The following is a 20,410-nucleotide window of genomic DNA, read 5'->3' as shown; positions in this document are numbered from 1 at the left end:
AGCTGTAGGCTTCCTTATGTTGATGCAGTTTCTTTCTATTCCTAGTTTCCTGAGTGTTTTTATCATGAAAGGATGTTGACTTTTGTCAAATGATTTTTCTGCATCACTTGAGATAATTATGTGGGTTTTGTCCTTCATTTTGTTAATGTGGAATATTACATTAATTTTCATATGTTGAACCATCCTTGCATTCCAGGAATGAAGCCCATTTTTTTCATGGTGATTATCTTTTTAATGTGCTGTTTAATTCAGTTTGCTACTGTTTTGTTGAAGATTTTTGCATCACTGTTCATCAGGGACATTGATCTGTAGTTTCTTTTTCCTTGTAGTATCTCTGTCTGGTTATGGTATCAGCGTAATTTCTGTCTTATAAAATGAGTTAGGAGTATTTCTCCCTTTTCAATCTTTTGAAAGAGGTTTGAGGAGAATTGTTATTAATTATTTCATTGTTTGTCAGAATTCTCCAGTTAAGCCATGTGGTACTGGGCTTTTATTTGTTAGGAGGTTTTTGATTATTGATTTGATCTCCTTACTAGTTATGGATCTATTCAGTTTATTTATTTATTTATGATTCAGTCTTAGTAGGCAGTATGTTTCTAGAAATTTATCCATTTCTTCTTGGTTATGCAATTTGTCAGTATAATATTGTTCATAGTAGTCTCATAATCCTTTTAATTTCTGTGTCATCAGTTGTAATGTTTCCACTTTCATTTCTGATTTTAGTTATTTGAGTCTTCTCTCTTTTTTTCTTGGTTAGTCTAGCTAAGAATTTGTCAATTTTGTTGGTCTTTTCAAAAAAACCAATCTTGCTTTCATTGATTTTTTTCTTTGTTTTTCTATACTTTATTTCTAATCTTTATTATTATCTTCACTCTGCTAACTTGGGATTTCATTTGTTCTTTTCCTAGTTCCTTGAAAAGTAAAGTTAAATTGTTAATTTGGGACCTTCCTCCTTTTAAAATGTGTTTGCCACTATAAACTTCCTTCTCAGTACTGCTTTTACTGCATCTCATACATTTTGATATGTTGTATTTTTTTCCTTCATTTATCTCACGATATCTTCCAATTTCCCTTGTGATTTCTTCTTTGACACATTGGTTGTTTAAGAATATGTGACTTAGTTTTTATATATTTGTGGATTTTCCAGTTTTCCTTTTGATATTATTTCTAGCTTCATTTCATTTTGTTCAGAAAAAATACTTTGCTTTCAACTTTCTTTTTTTATATACTTGTTTTGTGGCCTAACATGCAGGGTATTCTGGAGAATATGCCATATGTACTTGAGAAGAATGTGTATTCTGCTGTTGTTTGGTGAAGTGTTTTCCATATGTTGGTTAGGCCCAACTGATCTGTGTTGTTCAAGTCCTCTGTTTCATTATTGATCTTCTGTGTAGTTGTTCTGTCCATTATTGAAAGCAGAGCATGAGGCTTCCTGCTAATACTGGGTTGCTGTCTATTTCTTCAATTCTGTCAAATTTGTTTTATGCATTTGAGAGCTCTGATGCCAGGTGCACATATATTTATAACTGTTATATTCTCTTAGTGGATTGGTCCTTTTACCATTATATGCTATTTTTCATCTGTTATAACAACTTATGACTTAAAATCTATTCTTTAAGTTCACTGATTCTTTCTTCTGCTTAATCACATCTGCTGTTGAACCCCTCTACTAAATTTTTCAATTCAGTTATTGTATTCTTCAGCTCTAGAATTTCTATTTGGTTCTTTTTTATAGTTTCTGTCTCTTTGTTGATATTCTCATTTTGTTCATGCATCACTTTTCTGAGTTGTATTTGTTGTCTCTGTTTTATTTTAGCTCATTGAGCATCATTAACATTGTTGCTTTGAATTGTTTGTCAGATAATTAACATACCTCCATTTCTTTAGGATCAGTTTCTAAAGATTTATTTTGTTCCTTTGATTGGGCCATTTCCCCATATCTTTGTGTCCTTTTCCCTATATTTTGTTTGTCTTATGATATTTAGTTGATAATATGACATTTGAAAAAACAGCTGTCTCATCTGATTTTCACAAACTGGCCTCTTACAGGTGAAAGGCTTCACCAATTATCCCAGCTAGAGATGTTGGGGAATCTCTGAAACCTTTTCTGGGGATGTGTCTTCTCTGGGCTTGTGTGTGTGAATTTCCCAGTGAAAAAGGTTTGCCTGTTTCTTTCAGAAGCCTATAATATCTTGCTCCCCCTGGTGTCTCTCTGAAGTACTGCAGTATCTCCAATGCTGTAACAAGCTGTAGCGCCCATTTCTGTTCTCAGAGGTCCCAACCTGACATGCAAAATATACCACTGTTCTCATCAGCACTCTGAAACAGGCAAGACAGAAACCTGTTTCTTGAGAAGTCTCCCAAAACACAAGAACTTTGAATGTGTATTCCACTCTCTTCTCCAAAGGAGAAGCCAGGATTGGGGAGTTTTCTTCCAGTTGCATCACATTGTTTTGGGAAGGAGGAGAGGTTAGGGCAGGCAAAATGTAACAAACTTTCTTACTCTCCTTCATACAGCTCTTCTTGGGTTTGAACTTGTCTACGGTGCCACAAGCTCATCATTGGTTTCTGTAATTCTCGCAAAGGCAATTTGGTTCATACATTGTTAAGTCAGTGTCTCTGTAGGGGAATGAGGGCCAGGATTTTTATTCCACCATCTTGCTGACATCATTCCAATAAGAATGTTGTGCTGTCTTCTGGGTACGAGTTTGTTTGTGGATGGAGTCCTGTGGTTGTGCTGAATTTAGACTGTACTCTTCCAATACCCAACATCTAAAGAAATAAGTGATGCTTTCAGCAATAAGAGTGATAATCATAAATTGTTTTCTTTCTCGCTACCCATTCCCTACCAGCAGTGTCTGACTCAGAAACAGCTCAGACTGGAAACAGAATCAGGCCCTGGGCCATCACACCGCACTAGCTTCCTCTGGAGTCCCACAGCCTGCTTATCAGCCATAGAAAGTTTGGCTTCTGTTCTTTATGTACCAAAACAGCCAGGCCAAATAGTTTAGACTTATTTAGGCTTGCAAAGAGGAAAAGGAGATAAAAATAGCTCAAATGGGCTAGTATAAGAATTATTGCACTGAGGCAAATATTTGGGTTTGTTTTGCTTTGCTTTGTTTTTCAGAGTCACTGCTAGGCATATTTGTGTGAAATCTCTTTGAAGCTCATGTTTGGTTCTGCCAGATGTTAGGCTCCAAATACGGAGAAAAAAAATGCTGAAAAATTTATGTGTATCATACTTCTCTAAAGTCAGATAACCTAATGAGGTAATAAGGAAAAGTGCCTACCGTAATTCACAGACATGGTTATTTATAACCTTTGTAAGCTACCAAAGTCTTGATGGGCCAGAGGGTATGGCTATGATGCTATCATCTGACAACTGACACTAGCTTCAACAGATGTTTCTCAGGGGAGAGTTTCTTAGGAAACCATCTTACCATATTTTTCCAATTATAGTCATTTTCTTTGCTTTTTGTTTCTTCCTCTCGTTTTTTGCTTGTTTGTTTGTTTTTTAGGTTAGATGCAAATAAACCAATACAGTACTTGGAAAACAAAACAGTTTTAAACCAGGCTTTAGAACGGTTGAACTGGCCCATTTCATTGAAAGAGCTGTCGCTGCTGGAAAGTGAAATCCTAGCTGGGAAAATGTACATCCAGCAGGCCATGGAACTCCAGGAGGCTGCCAAGAAGAATTATACAAACAAGGCCCCGGGAGAGGTGGGTGCCCCGGAGGTCTCTGTCTTTCCTCCTTCTCTGCCTGTCCCAAGTCATTGCCATCCCCACACTGGCTTCCTTCTCTCGCTCCCACTCCCTGCCACATTGATTTCTAAAAGCGTTAGAGCCAATCCAGGTAAGGTCTCAGGACTTTTTTTCATCATAAAGGAAATGCCATTTGACTGAACTATGGACTTATTTTTAAAACAATACATCTTTTAATTGAAAAAAAAAAAAACTAAATAGAAGTATAATGTAGTGATTAAAAGCCTAGACTTTCATAGGAGCCAGACCAAGAACTAGCCTCAGGTCTACTATCTAATCTGTGTGTGATTTTGGTTACTCAGTCTCTTTAAATCTCAATTTTCTTGTAAAATAAGAGTATTAATTGTACGCGTCTCATAGGGTTGTTATAAAGAGAAATGAACATGTGAAGTGCTTAGTATTGAAAGCTCCCCATAAGTGTTAGCAATTATTCTTTATCACCATTAATAAAGCAAACCTTCTAAAAAGAAAAATAATTTATAATCTGGTTTCCTTATTGCTACCACTTGGGAGCCTTTCCTTTTAGTTTTTTTTTCTCCTCAAATGTTTTCTACATAGGTGCAGTCAGAGTGTCTAAATTATTGTTTATTCTGCTTTTAAGTTTACCATTTTTTCATAGATTTTCTCTGTGTTTTTATTAAACTGTCAGATTTATATGGGTGATGGTTACATAATATTCCATGGTGTGAATATACCCTGGTTTATTTGATTCTTCACTAAACGTTAAACATTTATAGTTATTTCCCAGTTTTCTGCTTTCTCACATAATATTTTCATGACTCCTGTGGCGCACATAGTTGAATTATTTTGTTAAGATACAGCCTTAGAAGTAGTATTTCTGGAGCAAAGAGTATAAACATTTGGAGTCTATAAATACACATGGCCAGTGTGAAACCCACTCTCTGACTCTCCGTGGGTGTCTGTGGATGGTGCTTTGTTTGAATGTGTCCCCCAGAGTTCCTGCGTTGGAAACTTGATCTCCCTTGCAGCAGTGCTGGAGGTGGGGCGTTTAAGAGGCGCGCGCGTGGGAAAAACTACTCTCTCAGCCGGTGCTCTCGCACCACAAGGCAGTCAACAGGGAAGGAGGCTTCTGGGACCAGAGGTGTGGGGGATTCTCCCACACATACCAAACAGCAGACACTGGTTGGTTCGCCTCCAATTCAGCTCTGACACTGCTATCTGGAGATGGCGTCAGATCCCACAGGTTGAGGGCTCTGTCCCCAGGACTGGCCCTCCCAACACATCAGTCACAAGTCTGGGCCTCCAGAACTTCTGACTGACCGGCTTCAAGTTGGGGTTCCCACAACTCCCTCTTTGAGTTTGATTAATTTGTGCGAGTGGCACACAGAACTCCGGGAAACACCGATGTTTAGCAGTTTGTTATACACGATATGACAAAGGATGCAGATGAAGAGATGCATCGTGGGAGCTATGCAGGAAGGGTGCAGAGCCTCCTTTCCATGAGTGCTCTCCCTGGGTGGGCCACCCTCCAGGAGCCTTCATGTGTTCAGCTGTCAGTAAGTTCTCTAAACCCTGTCCTTTGGGTTCTTACGGAGGCCTCATTACTTAGGGATGATCGATTAAAGCATCGGCTATAGTGATCAACTTGACCTTCAGCCCCTCTCCTCTCCTGGAGGTTGGGGGTTTGGGCTGAAAGTCTTAACTCTCTAATCCTACCTTGATCTTTCCGGTGACCAGTCCCACCCTGAACCTACCCAACACAGACACACAAAGGACAGTACTGCAGAGACCCCAAGGATGTTAGGAGTTATGAGCCAGGAACCATGGAAGAAAAATATATGTATATATATATTATACATATGCATGCCAGATAAATATATATATATGCCATAATACCACAAGCTGGCTAGACCATGAGGGCTCTGGTCACAAATGGACCAATGCCATTATCACAGGGGTGGATTCATTATTAAAGGAATGAGTTTGGATCTCTGTTGCATACTCTCTCTCTCCCATGTGATGCCTTCTGCCAGGTTATGGGCAGCAAGATGGCCCTCACCAGGTGCTGGCCCCTTAATCTTGGACCTCCTGGCTTCTAGAAGAGTGAGCCAGTAAGTTTCTGTCTCTTATAAATCACCCAGTTGGTGGTATTCTCACAGCAGCACAAAACGAACCAAGAGAGATGTGGAATAGTTCATCCAAAATCTTACTAAATCCTAGATAATTTTCAGGTGTTCACCACATTCTCATCTAAAAATCCACCCCAGATCTGACTGTTCAGGTTCATCACCTTTGGTTCAGTCTTTGCCAAGTATTACTGGTTTAGCCTGGCTTAAAATTCTGTTTTTGATGCTCTAGATTCTTGTGTTTTGTTTCATTTTGTTTTGTTTTCTTTCATTTTATTCTTTCTTCTGCAAATCACATTTTTTTCCTTCAGTGTAAAAAGCTTTGTCTTTTGTGCAGAATGCAAAAATGTTTATCACAGAAGGTCATATGTCTAGTAATGTTATTCAAACAAAATGACTTCCTCAAAGAATTGTTTCAGTGTTTCTTTGGGAGATGCCATCTGACACCCCCAGACATTTCTCTATTTGCCTTCCTTACCCACATGCCCTGTGGGCACCTAAGACTCAAGAGGACTGAGAGTGAATTACCTGCCTCTCCTTGAAAGGATGATCTTCTTCCTCTCGTGCTTTTCCCTGTCCTGCTCTTTCATTTATTCGTTGAAATATTTATGAGTGCCCATGAGATGCCAAGCCCTATTCTAGGCACTGGGAGTACCTAGAACACAACAGACTTAGTCCTTGGACTATCCTAATTTGAATGAGGACGACAGACCATGGCCAGTCCCAGGTGTTGAGCTATGGAGACCCCGCCGCCTAACAGCAGAATTTGCTGGCCTGTTCTTTTGTCTATACTTCATATTAAGTTTGCAAATAGGAAGTGTTGCGAATGGAGTGAAAAGAAGCCTCTTGTGATTCGGAGCAAAGATCATTGTGTTCCACCGAATTCATCTGGAATTCTGGCAGTCAAGCTCGTTGTTTACAACATACGAATTAATTGAATTAATTGTTCTATGTCTTTCTTACCACAAAATGGGAATAAAAATAATTCCCGTGATTTCTTCATCCAAAAACCACGGATAAGATTCTGCGCGTGGGGCAGATGCCCTCAGGCGATGAGTGGCCTCGCTCATTCTTTTCTGTCTCCCTGGGATCTCCCAGGGGGGTACCTTATATTGGACACAAAATGGGGATTTGTTAGCTGCACTGAACGCATGGGCCCAGCCCAATGGAGGAGACATTGCGCCAGGGCATCACTGCTGTGAGAGCCGAGACCTGGTCTGGCCTTATTTGTAGCTGTGTCCGTGGCACTGACAGTGAAGCCCAGTGCACAGGGGCCACTCAGCAAATGTGTATTGAACGAGTGAAATGCAGACCCTTACAGCCTTTCACTGTGTTACAAATACAACAAAGGCACCCCCAGAGAACAAGTGGAAGATGGGGAAAAGTGACCTGACCTTAGGGAAGGCGTCACGCATCCAGTTTGGCCCAGAAGGATGCCTAGGAATCGGGGACTGGGGTGCGAGACGTGTTTGGAGTAAAAGAAACAGCCTGGGCTCAGGCAGGGATGTGGGGAAGAGCACGGAGCGTGCCCTGGGGAACGTGGCAGGAGAGACGGTGGGAATGGGAAGATGGTACCAGAAAACGAGGTACTTGAACTCTACTGGGGTCAGGGACTTATGCCTGCAGGAAATGGACACCTGGAAGGGGTTTTCAGCAAGCAACGGACTTTCACAGATGTGTGTCCTAGAAAGATTATTCTGACAATGAGATGAGACCCAACGTAAAAGACCAAAATCCCGTGCAGCGCTCCCCTGGAGAGGTGTTGAGTCCTTGCGCCAGGGGGGAACACTGGGGAGAGAACAGGTAACAGAGACACGGGTTATGGGAAAGTAGGACATGTGGGACAAAGTTGAAGATGCTCACGAAACTTCTGCCTTGGATAACTGTAGGAGCAGAAGCACTGCTTCCCCTTCCATCTTTCCTCTGCTCCTCAGGGAGGCGGGTGTACCCTGGCCAGCCTATCCCATCACGTGTCAGCCTCTAACCCTCTGCCACATGTTTGTTTACTTCACAGCACACTTCACTGCCTGACGTTTTTGTTTACAGTCTGTCTTCCCCACTGAAATAAGGGTGGGACTTGGTTTGTGGTGGTGTAGGTGCTCCCAGAGCCTAGAATCGTGGTGGGCACCTTGTAGGCATGCACACGTATTTCAGTGAATAAATGAAAGAACAAACACAGAAGCGGCACAGTGAGAGGAAGAGCAGATTTTCAGGAAAAGGTAGTTCACTTTCAACACTCCTGATTCTTAGATATCCGTGGGACACGCAGGTGAGAGAGGCCAGTAAACGGCCGCACGTCTGGAGTTTAGAAGAGAGGCCAGAGTTAAGGGGATAGATTTGGAGGTCATTTCAGGTGCTGGGAGAGGAGGAGGAGATAGTAGAAGGGACCAAGGTGAGTAAGTTAGAGAAGCAGGAGGCCCAGGGTAGAGAGTCAAGGACAAGAGTCAGGAACTCAGCTTAGAAGGCCTGAGTAGCATCACACAGCTGGAAGATAGCAGTGCCGAGATTTGCATTCCGGTCCACCTGACTCCAAATACAAAAATTAAAGCACTGGCCTAAAAGAAAGTTGTGAGACCACATACTTCATACACCTAGGAGAGTGTGCAGCACCAGGTGCTCAGCAGTGAATGCACACAACATACATTATCAGTGATGGCTCTTTCCACTGCTAAAGTTATTATCAAGGAGTTTTGGAAAGCCATGCAGAATGATGTCTGAAAGCCATTTGACTCGCCAAGAGAAAGTGCATTAGTGAGGTTGGCGAGAATAACGCCAGTGGAATGGTGGGGGCAGAGGCCAGTTGGCAGGGGGTAGAAGGGTGGGAAGAAGTGGAGGAAGTTAGTATAAGAAGTGAAGAGTTTTGCCTCCAGATCTTCACTGGGAAGGCAGGGAGAAAGAGAGTGGGAACGCCAGGTGAGCTAGAGCAGGAGAAGGCGTTTAGTTCGTGTAGTGGTATCACTGGGTCTGCGGCTGCCTCTTGGTCAGGGGCTAAGACTGTCCCCTCCTGCCTTGCCCTCACACAGGCTGTCGAAAGCCGCTCTTGTCTGTTAGGGGAACACCCATGTTCCAGAATAAATGTCCCTAGGGAACTGGGGGAGAGGCCACATCTGGTGACTTCTCCTCAGAGTTCTTTCTACTCGTGGCATGGCCCTCTGCAGTGGAAGATTTGGAATGTTGTTTTCTTGCGACGATACTTCTCCTTTCCATGTGTGATAGATTCTGAGAGTTCAGAATGCCATTAGTATCACACGCCACAGATTGAATTCTGTGACCCACTAACAGGACTCAAGCTTTGGTGTGCGAAGCTCCAGGTTTCAAGGCCTTCTGAGATCCTGCGGTGAAAAATGCATCATAGATGCAAGTCATTTTTCCTGATTTATATGTAAATAGAGTCTCATTTTAAATTCTTTTAGCAAGGCCAAAGCTTTTGAAAGATGAGTATAAATTGCCGTGAAAGAGCCCCTCTGTTCATCATTAAGCCCCCCCACGAGCTGACTGATAAGCAACAAAACGGAGATGAGACCATTCGGAGTGGCCTGCCCACGTGTGTCCAGAGGGCTGTGGCCACTGCAGCTGGCCTGCTGCAGGGTGTGTTATGGAGTCTGGATGACCAGGGCGTTCTGATAACCCTCATCTGGAGCAAGGTTGACACCCAGCATAGCTGCCTTGCCGATTCCTGAGTTTGGGGCAGCTTCATGATTTTTCTGTCGGTAAGAACCAGAGGTGGGAAGGAGACACGGCAACACATGCTGTGTCCAGGGAGCCTGTGCCTGATTTTTACGCTCCAGCTTCCCCGGGCAGTTCCTGGCTGGCTCCAGATCAGACCTAAAGTGAGAGCCATTATTCCCACCTGCTCTGCCTAGCGTCCTGCGCTGGGCACGTTCCATGCTTGACTGTGTAATGGTTTCCGCCTATTTCCATAGTCCACCTGCTTCGTGGTGTCCCTGGCGATGGGCACTTGGCTCACTGACTCCATAATGACAGGAGAAATCTCAAGTCTGAAATTGTAAATTCCCATTGAAAACTCCCCTCCCTAGCACCCCTCATGTTACTGTAATTGCAGATTTCACCCTCACTGGCCAATCCAGAGCCCTCAGAGCTGAAAGGTAGGGGAAGTTGCCGGAGGGCATCTGTGGATTATAATTAATCTTCCTTGGGAGCCTGGTCTAGGGCAGCCCAGCTGTGCTGTCCTCCACCATTTTCTGAATAAATAAGGATTGTTCTCCAGGGCAAATCGTTTGGCCCAGAAAGATCAAAAAGGCTCTCTCACCCATAACCTTGACTGCTTTGGAAAATTTGGAGGTGGAAAATATTTTTAAGCTGAAAGCAGCCCTGAAGGAGGCCATGGAAACTTACCCACACCACTGACTGCACACGTTTCCTTCTCAAAGCTGTGACTGGCAAGGAAGCTGGAGCCTATGGCCTTCAGGGTGGGGAACTGAGTGCTCTGCTCCAGGAGAAAGAGAGCATTAGGTAAATGCACATAGGGAGACAGGCATGGTGAGGCTGGATGAGGTGGAATCGGAGAAGGAAGAGAACAGAGATCATTTGCCATTGAGAATATTCTGTTGGGTTGTGACTTTGACACTATACATGCAGGAAGATGTTAGCTGGGGAGACAGAGGAAAATGTCTTTCAGTTATGTAAAATAAACTCAGAATATATGTAGCTGTTATCTGTGTCCCAGATAGTAAATGAACCAATTGTCATTCTTGCATTGTAACCTTTTTTTTTTTTTTACAGTCCACAAGATTTTCTCTTTAACGGGAGGTGGGAGGCGTCACACCCTAACTAGTCAGCCTTCCTAATTCCACTAGCAAAAACTTAGTCTGTTTTGCTGATACTCAGGTCTGTTGGGAAGACTAGCTCCCTAGTGGCTATGAACCCCTCTCCAGTGGAACAAAATCTACTGATGTTGAAACAGGAAATTTTCCCTGACCCCTTCGCAGGACTTGCGAAGAGGGTGGCTCGTTTACTCAGCCCATGGCTCTCAGCCCCTCTCGGGAGAGGGAGCACACAGATGAGTGGGTGCAGGGGCCAGGACGAGTACTTCTGGGTGCCGGCAGGAGCAGAACTCTGTGCGGCCCCGAGGCAGCTTCTAGGGGAGTACCGCAACCCCTGGAGCCCCAGTGGGCATGTGTTACAACAGTGCTCCTTTAGTTTTGCTGTCCGCAGATGGCTAAGTGTTTAACTGCTCGGTGTGACAGCCCTCTGTATCCCTAGCTCTTGTTCGGCATCCAGGAAGAATCAGGTCACACGAACAAATTGCAGATGGTAAATGCAGGGGATTTTATTGCTGATGAAAGTGACTCTCAGCAGGATGGAGAGCTAGAAAGGGGATGAATTGGGAGGGTGGTCTTCCCCTGGGATTTGGCTGTTGCCAGCCACACTCTTCTCTGAGGTCCCGCCATCAAGCCATCCCTCTGAAGTCAAGCTGCTTCTCAATGATGTCAGGCTGCTGCTTCTCTTTTCTCCTTCTCTGCTACTCCATGGCCAGTGGAGCCTGGGCTTTTCATGGGTACAGGATGGGGGACGGTACAGGCAGGGTGGTTTTGGAAAAGGCAACATTCAAGCAGGAAAACAGAACTGCGTGTTCTCCCTTTGGGCCTTGGGTCCAGGCTTGAGAGTGGGGCCTTCACCGGGGACCGCCGTCTTCTACCCAGTATTTCCCTGCCTCCTGTCCATACCAGTGGGCAGGAAGTTAACAAGTCTAGGGGTGCACTGGTGATGTTGCCATCACACAGAAGTGATGTGTGCACATTCAGGCCATGCTGTCCGCAGACAGCACTGCAGTGACAGTTTACCATCTGGAAGTGGGACCCCCAATGGGCCTCTGGGGCGTGTGGCCAGAGTGAAGCTGAAACCCCAGAGGGAGTGAGAGGATGACAAAGAGAAAATGAAGCCTTCACGACTGTGCCACGGTTAGCTAGGGGTTAGATGGGGGTTTAAGGAGAGAATCCTGCTCGGAAACGCCAGTCACTGGAGGAAACTGAAAGAAGGAGGAAAATATCCTCAAATTCTATTTTCTAAAAAGTCTCTGTCTCGTGTCCTGATGTTCAGGAATGGGAAGGTGGGTGTCAACTCTGGGGATCCCTGAGGTGACAAAAACTTACAACCAGGTTGTCTTTTCATTCTGAAGCTAAAGGCACCCTCCTCTCTGGAGATTTCGGCCGGGCAGATGTCAGCAGTCTCCTGCCTCTACATTTGTCTTTGTTCCGAGCCATGAGTTCTACCCAAGCACCCTAAACAGGTTTGGGGACAGATTTGCCCTCCCTGTCTGGAGGAAGAAAACGGAGTGTAGAAGGCTTAGCAGGGGCCACCCAGGGAGCAGAATCCAATTCATTCAGTCCTAGTGAAGGAACCTTAATGAAGGAACTCTTGGCGGAGGTGAAGGTCAGTCCAAGGCCGTCCATGGGATATTACAGGACAAGCAATAGCAGGAAGTTGTTATCACCCCCAGACTTAAAGGGGCAAGGGAAGGAAAGAGAGTTCCTGGAGCCCTAGAGAGAAAGAGCAGGGAGTGGGCAGGACACCAGTACCCCAGCGTCCTCCTGCCTTCTGAGCTTGGCCCGTGCCTCAAGACAGCTAAAATTAGGGAAAAGTTTTCTTAAAGACTTCGACTTTATTTGCACATCACAGTCTCGTGGGAGATGTTTGTATAAAGTAGGTAGCTGGTAGTGGTTCATACCTCAAGGCAGTGACACAAAAGTGGCTCCCAAGTGTGGCTTTTGTTCATCTCCGGAGTAGCGGGAGATGAAGAACTGTATCAGGAACACGGAATTACAAATCCCAAGCTTTGGTGATTTTCAGATTTAAATATGTAACACCCTTCAAATTTCTCCCTCTTTGTATGTTTTTTCCTGAAAGAGCAATAAGGGAATATTTCCTGAGATGATCTTGCAGGTTTGCTTTCAAGATAGGGAAATCATTTTGGATTTTTTGGTTTTTCTGTTTGGAATATTGTATATATTTATTAGATTCCTTTGCTGCTACAAAGAAAGAGAGAGAGGAAAAAACCACACACACACACACACACACACACACGTTTCTTTTCAGCAAAGCCTTTGAGGTAGCTGTTTGTTAATGTTTGACTGGAGGTTTTGCTTGCAGGGTGATTAACTGTTCCCCACAGCCCGGTGCTGCCCTGGGGTCAGGGAGGGGAAGGAATGTTTCCTAGTTCAGGGATCGTCTGTGGAATTGTTTCTTGTGCCTCTTAGCCATTCGCATGACACAAAGCACCACCAGCTGGGATGAGGCTGAGGCCAGACTGCTCACCAGGCCTGTGCCGGGCTCGGGAAGCAGTGCCTGGAAAGAGAGGTGGAAACTGCACTGGGGTTTTGGGATGCGTGTTACTCACTGTGTGTTTTCTAGAGGTATACTATGCCCTGAGGAGGCGGGGGAAGGTTCACAGAGCACTCCTCTACATCCCTTTGGTTTTTAAGGCAAGGCTAAGTGCCCAAGACTATGGAAGGGAAGGGGATCAAAACTCCCTTAAGCCTTGGCCGGCCAGGCAGCACCGCCAGCTTTCCGGTGAGCCCCCGCCCAGATGTGCCGTACTTGAGAGCAGTTCACAAGCAGACCTTGCTTTCTCTTCAGGGCTCCGGCAGGAAATTCCACTTAGAGCTTCACTTCTTGGGCACAATATTTGCCTTCTGTTAAAGTGCAAACGCCCTGGGAAGGAAAGCACACTGAGGCTTTCCAACTCATTCACCATGGGCCACTTCCTCCCCGCCCTGGAGAGGCTGGGCAGGAGTTTGCCACTCCTGATTTCTATTTTCCTGTAAGCCTTTTCTCATTGTCTCTCCAGTCCATTTTTCTTTTTCCTTTCTTTTTTTGAGACGGAGTCTCACTCTGTCACCCAGGCTGGAGTGCAGTGGCACCATCTCCACTTACTGCAAGCTCTACCTCCTGGGTTCACATCATTCTCCTGCCTCAGCCTCCCGAGTAGCTGGAACTACAGGCGCCCGCCACCTCGCCCGGCTAATTTTTTTGTATTTTTAGTAGAGACGGGGTTTCACCATGTTAGCCAGGATGGTCTTGATCTCCTGACCTCGTGATCCACCTGCCTCAGCCTCCGAAAGTGCTGGGATTACAGGCATGAGCCACCGCGCCAGGCCTTTCCGGTCCATTTTTCAAAGGGATGCAGAGTCTGGATACTTGCTGGTGGATGAAATCCCTCTAAATTTAAATGAGCGGAGACTGAGTGAGTTCCCAAAGGCTGCAGGTTAGCCCGGTCCTGTTCACCAAGGTTTTAAAGGGAGCTGAATTATTCACAGAGACAGTTTGCAAATGTCCCGGTCTTATAATTAGGTGTCCTAGAAAGGGGAAAGGTCAGCACCTCTCTGAACCTACACACATTCCTTTGATTAGAGCAGTGACAGACTTTACATGGCCTTAAGGACAGACGTGAACAAGGAAGCATGTTGGAGCTGCTGTGACGACAATTTGGGGATTGCATGTGCTGGAGGTCAATAATTTAGGGCAGGAAAAGTCTTCAGTAGTGGGTTTTTTTTAACAAGATTTTAAGCCAAAGCCTAGTTCTGGTTAACTTGTAGAAATGCATTCTGTACCCAGTGGAGAAGTATGCTGCTTGTTAAGTGGAAAAGTTTAAAGCATCAAACATTTAGTCATTTCACTCTCTCCACCACCATGTCCAAGAGCATGACCTTGAAATTAAGTCATGAAATGAAAAGAGGGTGGCATCATTTGGGGCCCTCATCCATATCACCTGCGATTGAATCTGACAAGGAAGTAAATTGGATTATCTGAATTTTGTAGACAAGGCTAAATCACATTACTCAGCACACAGCATCCCTCCTGCTGGCATCACTGCTCGTGGGACTTCCTCACTGAAACTGGTGTGCAGCTATTCTTGTGTGCCTGAGTCTAAACATATGTTGGCTTGTTTATTTGAGAGCTAGCCTTTCCTGCTCTGTCTCTATTCCCTCTGACTTTCATCACCCATGAGTCTCTTTTTAGACCTCAGTAGTTGGCATGTATTTTGTGTGCATGTTTAGGTGAGGTATGGCAGAAAAGAAATGGAGTTGGGAGGAGTTCTTTGATGTGAACTGTCTTCACCCCGAAGTCTTCAGCAAAATTCAAAACCAGCAGGATGTCATCTTTCTGGAACAAAGTTGTCAATATTCTGGCTGAAGGGATGGCAGCTCTAGCTGCCCTGGTGAGATGTCTTTTCATCCTGGGAAGCCTGTGTTCTATTTCTTTTTTTTTTTTTTTTTGAGACGGAGTCTCGCTCTGTCGCCCAGGCTGGAGTGCAGTGGCGCGATCTCGGCTCACTACAAGCTCCACCTCCCGGGTTCACGCCATTCTCCTGCCTCAGCCTCCCGAGTAGCTGGGACTATAGGCACCGCCACCTCGTCCGGCTAGTTTTTTGTATTTTTTTTAGTAGAGACGGGGTTTCACCGTGTAGACCAGGATGGTCTCGATCTCCTGACCTCGTGATCCACCCGTCTCGGCCTCCCAAAGTGCTGGGATTACAGGCTTGAACCACCGCGCCCGGCCGCCTGTGTTCTATTTCTGTGGGATGAACCATTATATTGAAGCTGACCACTGTGCTTTATCTGTGATGCAGTTCAGTTGACTGTGCCATGGTCCGAATGAATCATCAAATCATCAGGTAGGCCATGGTGAATGGTTCCTTCCATAAGGCCCCATGATGTGGAATCAACCAGAAATGAATTCTTGCCAATAGTAATAACAGTTGGAAACAAAGCAGAGTAAACATGAATATTTTTTTTTTTTTTTGAGACAAAGTCTCACTCTGTCACCCAGGCTGGGGTGCAGTGGTGTGATCTTGGCTCACTGCAACTTCCGCCTTCCAGGTTTAAGTGATTCTTGTTCCTCGCCTCCTGAGTAGCTGGGATTACAGGCGCATGGCACCACACCCAGCTAATTTTTGTGTTTTTAGTAGAGACAGGGTTTTGCCACGTTGGCCAGGCTGGTCTCAAACTCCTGGTCTCCAGGGATTCACCCGCCTCAGTCACCCAAGGTGCTGGGATTGCAGGTGTGAGCCACCGTTCACAGCCAACATGAATTACTTTTACAATGTTCTTTAGTATCTGTCCTTGTCCTTTCCAGTGAACTTACAGGTGTATGAATGACTTGAAGGGGAGGGATACTTGTGACCATTTAGAAAGACATTTTCTTAGGTTGGAGTTGCAGTGTTAAGAATGAATGCCATAGCATTGCTACCATTCACTATCACCCATGCAGGGGGAAACTCTTCACAGAGTAAATGGCTATTCTCTGTCAGAAGAATTGGGAAGTGAGTGACAACTATAGAAAAAAAGACTTCTCTGATTATTTTAGGCAACTGAACTCCCAGATTTATACCTTTAAACCCATTCTGAAAATGTAGAAAGCAATCTCCTCAGTTAACTTCTGGCTAGGAAATTGAGAGAATCAATATTTGGAATCTAGAGATGAAAGAGGGCTAGTTAAATAAATTATGTGACTCTACTCATTCAGAATTTTAAACAGGAACTTTAAATGTATCTAGGCATAGGTTCTAAGAAATGATTTGTCATACTAATGAAATCTAAAGGGGAGAAATGCCTTCCCGGAATCGATGTGGACGTCTTTGTGGAATCAGGTTTTTATTCGTCTGGAGACAGAGACTGTCTGGTGGTCTCAGTGACCAAGTATCTTCCCAGCCAATTGGTCTTTGACATGAACACTGGTGACCTGAAGCAAGGTGGCTTTTCCATAAAGGCTTTAAACTTTATGGAAAATTGAGGTTTTTGAGTAACAGTTGATTTAGCATAATAGGCTCCAGATTCTCAAGACTTTAAATTCTATCCATTATTAGAATACTTTACACAGTCTTCCACTGAAGAAATTACTGTAGGAAGCTGTGCTTGAGCATCCCACTGGATTATGAAGATGGAAAAACTGTGCTACTCATGTACTCAGTTGTTGCTGGTGCATTTGTCTTATCTTGTGGGAGCTGCCAGCAAGGGTAGCAGGCTTGCATCCTGGCCTTATACATACATCCTAGCAGTTTCTCCAAGAGTATAGATTTAGACCCTCCTATACAGAAATAGCGAACTAGGAAGTGGTAGAGATTATTTAGTTTGTTCCCTTACTTTGCAGAAACTGAGACCCAAGAAGGCTAAAAGATTGCGCAAAGTCACATCACCCAGTGGGCAGCACCCAATCCTGTTTCTCCTGCCTCCTAGTCCAGCTCCTTCCTCTGAGGTCATTTCAGACCACAGTTAGCCATTTTGAACCTCACGCTAGAAAGAGTGCTTAGGTTTCTTCTCTGGGTGAAAGCCCGGGAATAAGCAGGTGACATTCACCACCCACCAGTGATGGTGAATTCTCTTTGATATACTGATTGCCTCAGCAAATGTGCAAATTCCATGAGTAGGGAAGTACCCAAGCAAAATCTGGCTAGATGTGAGCATCGTAAACAAAAGAGTATTGTTCACCATACATTTTTGTCCATGACTGCAGAGGCTACAGGCAACGCAGGTCTGAAGACTTCCCACGGTCCTTGTAAGAGACCTTAACCTCTCAGCTTATTTATTCTCTACTTCTGAGGACCTGGCTCTTAAGTTTTCACCTCTGAGGTTATAAACCGTATTTCCACTTATTTTAATGAATCTGAAAAGCATCTCCACACAGGTCCAAATGATAGATGGCTACAACAGAACCCAGTCGTATCAGGGCACCATGGAAATGAGCCCACTTATTTCCAGGACCCAAACTATATTGAACATGAATAATGACCCAAGAGCAAATGGTGTTCAGACTGCCTGAAATTATTTAAATTTTTTTAGCCAGCCGCCTCATAAATTAGAGACTTTCTTAAGAGGAGGCCTGCAAATGAACTCATAAAGTATGCATTGATATTTTATTTATGGTGTAACTATAGCACGGCAAATACATAGCTATAGCTAGATCGCTATATCACTGCAAAAAGGTGGCATTAAAATGTCTGGGCAAACACTTTATATTGGACTTTGTGTCATGGAGAAGAGGAGCATGTGGTGGTCTGAAAAGAGGAGACACTTGAGAATTATGTTGCTAGGCACTCCAATTGGGATGGAGGACTAATTTCTTTAAGAGACTCAAGAATTATAATAAGTTTATGGTTAAGAAAGAAAAAAAAAAATGAGTAAAAATCTAGGATGGAAAATCCCCAGTTTCAGCAGTGTAGCAATTTGGAGAAAAAGGCCTCTGTGGTTTATCTTTTGATTTGTAGATGGATTCGGAAGCTCCTGTACTGATTCAGTCATTCAGCCCACTACAGTATATGCAAAATATTGTGAGTGGTTATATAGAGCAAACCAAAAACATTTCTACCTTAAAAAAAAGATTTGTAGAAGTATAATTTGTACCCCCATGAAAGTTACCTATTTCAACTCAATGACTTTTAATAAAACTGACGAGTTTTCAACTACCACCACAATCCAGTTTTAGAATGTTATCCTCCTCCTAATAAGATCCCTCATGCCCATTTGCAATCACTCTCTGTTCACACTCTCAGCTCTGGATAACCACTAATCAATTGGTCTCTATATATTTGCCTTTTCTATGCATTTTATAAATAAATGGCTGGATACTATTCCATTGTATGGATATACCACATTCTGTTTATTCATTCTCCAGTTAATGGACATTTGAATTATTTCTCCCCTTTTATTATTATGAATAATGCTGATATGAATCCTCATATACAGGTCTTTTTATGGTTATAAGTTTTCATTTCTCTTGGTGAGGCATCTAATACTGTAGCAATATTTCAGGTCATATGGTAAGTTTGTTTAATTTTTTAAGAAACTGCCAAACTTTGTTCCAAAGTGTCAAAAATCAATTGACTATTAACTATAAGCATTTATGTCTGGACTCAGTACTGTTTCACTAATCCATATCACTATCCTGTGTCAGTACCACAATTTCTTGATGACAGTAGGTATAGTAAGTTTCAAAAGAAAAAAAAAAAGCAAGTTCTCCAAATTTGTTCTTTGTCAGTATTTTTTGGGGAGTCATCTGGGTCCTCTGCATTTATATGTAAATTTTAGATTCAACTTCTCAGTTTCTGCAGCAACAACAACAACAAAAAAGAGAATCCAAAAACAAGCAAACAAAAAACTTGCTGGGATTTTAATATAAATTATAATGTTTATATATCAGTTTGGGAACAAATGGCTATCTTAATAATATCAAGTCTTCCAATCCATGAACATGGTATGTCACTCTACTTATTAGATCTTTGGTTTCTCTCAATGATATTTTTTAGTTTTGAGTGTATAAGTCTTCCACTTATTTTGATAAATTTGTTCCTAAATATATTCTTTTTTGATGCTATTATAAATTAATTTTTTTCTTAATTTCAGAGTGTTTATTGCTAATACATAGAAACACAGTTGATTTTATTGGTACATTTATCTTGTAGCATGGCACCTTGCTGAACTTGTTAATTAATTCTAGCAGTTTTGGGGTGAATTCCCTAGAGTTTTCGCATATAGAATCATGTCATTTATGAATAAAGACAGTTTTACTTGTTCCAATCTGGAGACATTTATTTATTTATTTATTTATTTATTTATTTATTTATGCCTGATTGTACTGGCTAGAACCTCAAATACAATGTTGAATAGAAGTGGTGAGAGTGCCTTACTTTGTTTCTGATCTTAAGGGTAAGTCATCTAGTTTTTCTAAATTGGGTATCATGTTTACTGTAGGCTTTTCATAGATGTCTTTTCTCAAATTGAGAATGTTTTCTTCTATGCCTGGTTTGTTGAGTTTTTATCATAAAAGTGTGTTGGATTTTTGTCAAATACTTTTTCTCCATGCATTGAAATAGCCATATGGTTTTATCCTTTATCCTATTAATATGGTATGTTACATTAAATGTTATCTTTTGTTCTATTAATATGGGTGTTAAACCAGTGTTGCATTCCAGGGACAAATCCGACTTGGCCATTGTATATAATCCTTCTTATATGTTACTGGATTCATTTGCTGTATTTTCTTATGGATTTTGCATCTACATTCATGGGGAATATAGGTCTGTAGGGTCCTTTTCTTGTGATGTATTTGTCTGGTTTGGTGTTGGGTTAGTGCTTCCCCTTCTCTTTTCTATATCAATGATCTTCCCAGTAATTTCTAGTGCCCTATGGCTTCTCTTTTCAGTTCTCCAGCCAGAAATCTGGGCTTATTAATGTGTACCCAGCTCAGTGGCTTGTATTTATTGTGTTTGCATCTGGAGCCAAACAGAGGGTGGAGAGCGAAAGGGAGAGAGAGAGAGAACAATGAGATTTCACTCCACCTTCTCAAAATCACAGTGCCACTGATCAGACAGGAAGATTTAGCCTCCTTCAGAGTTTTGGGCTCAAAACATTGCTGCACTGCCACAGGATTGCTTGGTGACTGAGGTGTGAGAATGGAGAATAAGAAGAGGGGACAATTTTTGTATTCTTTCTGAGTGTTAGGATTTCCTTTTTCCATTTATTAAGCTAGAACTCTAGGATTCTCCTACCGCTCTCTCTATCTGGACCCTTGTGCCTACCTCTGGGTTTTGGACCAGGCCAGGAGAC

At 43.2% G+C, this 20,410-nt stretch overlaps 1 protein-coding gene across 1 annotated transcript in view; it reads left to right on the top strand.

The window, feature by feature from the left end:
• Positions 1 to 20,410, top strand: part of VWA3B (von Willebrand factor A domain containing 3B) — a 233,983-nt gene that overhangs the window by 185,794 nt on the left and 27,779 nt on the right. Inside the window, 1 exon segment of the mRNA XM_023211441.2 lies at positions 3,519 to 3,720. Coding sequence (XP_023067209.2) covers positions 3,519 to 3,720 — 202 coding nt within the window.

Source organism: Piliocolobus tephrosceles, chromosome 15, assembly GCF_002776525.5.
Source record: "Piliocolobus tephrosceles isolate RC106 chromosome 15, ASM277652v3, whole genome shotgun sequence".
Classification (NCBI taxonomy): domain Eukaryota; kingdom Metazoa; phylum Chordata; class Mammalia; order Primates; family Cercopithecidae; genus Piliocolobus; species Piliocolobus tephrosceles.
This window is presented reverse-complemented; position numbering and strand designations above follow the sequence as displayed.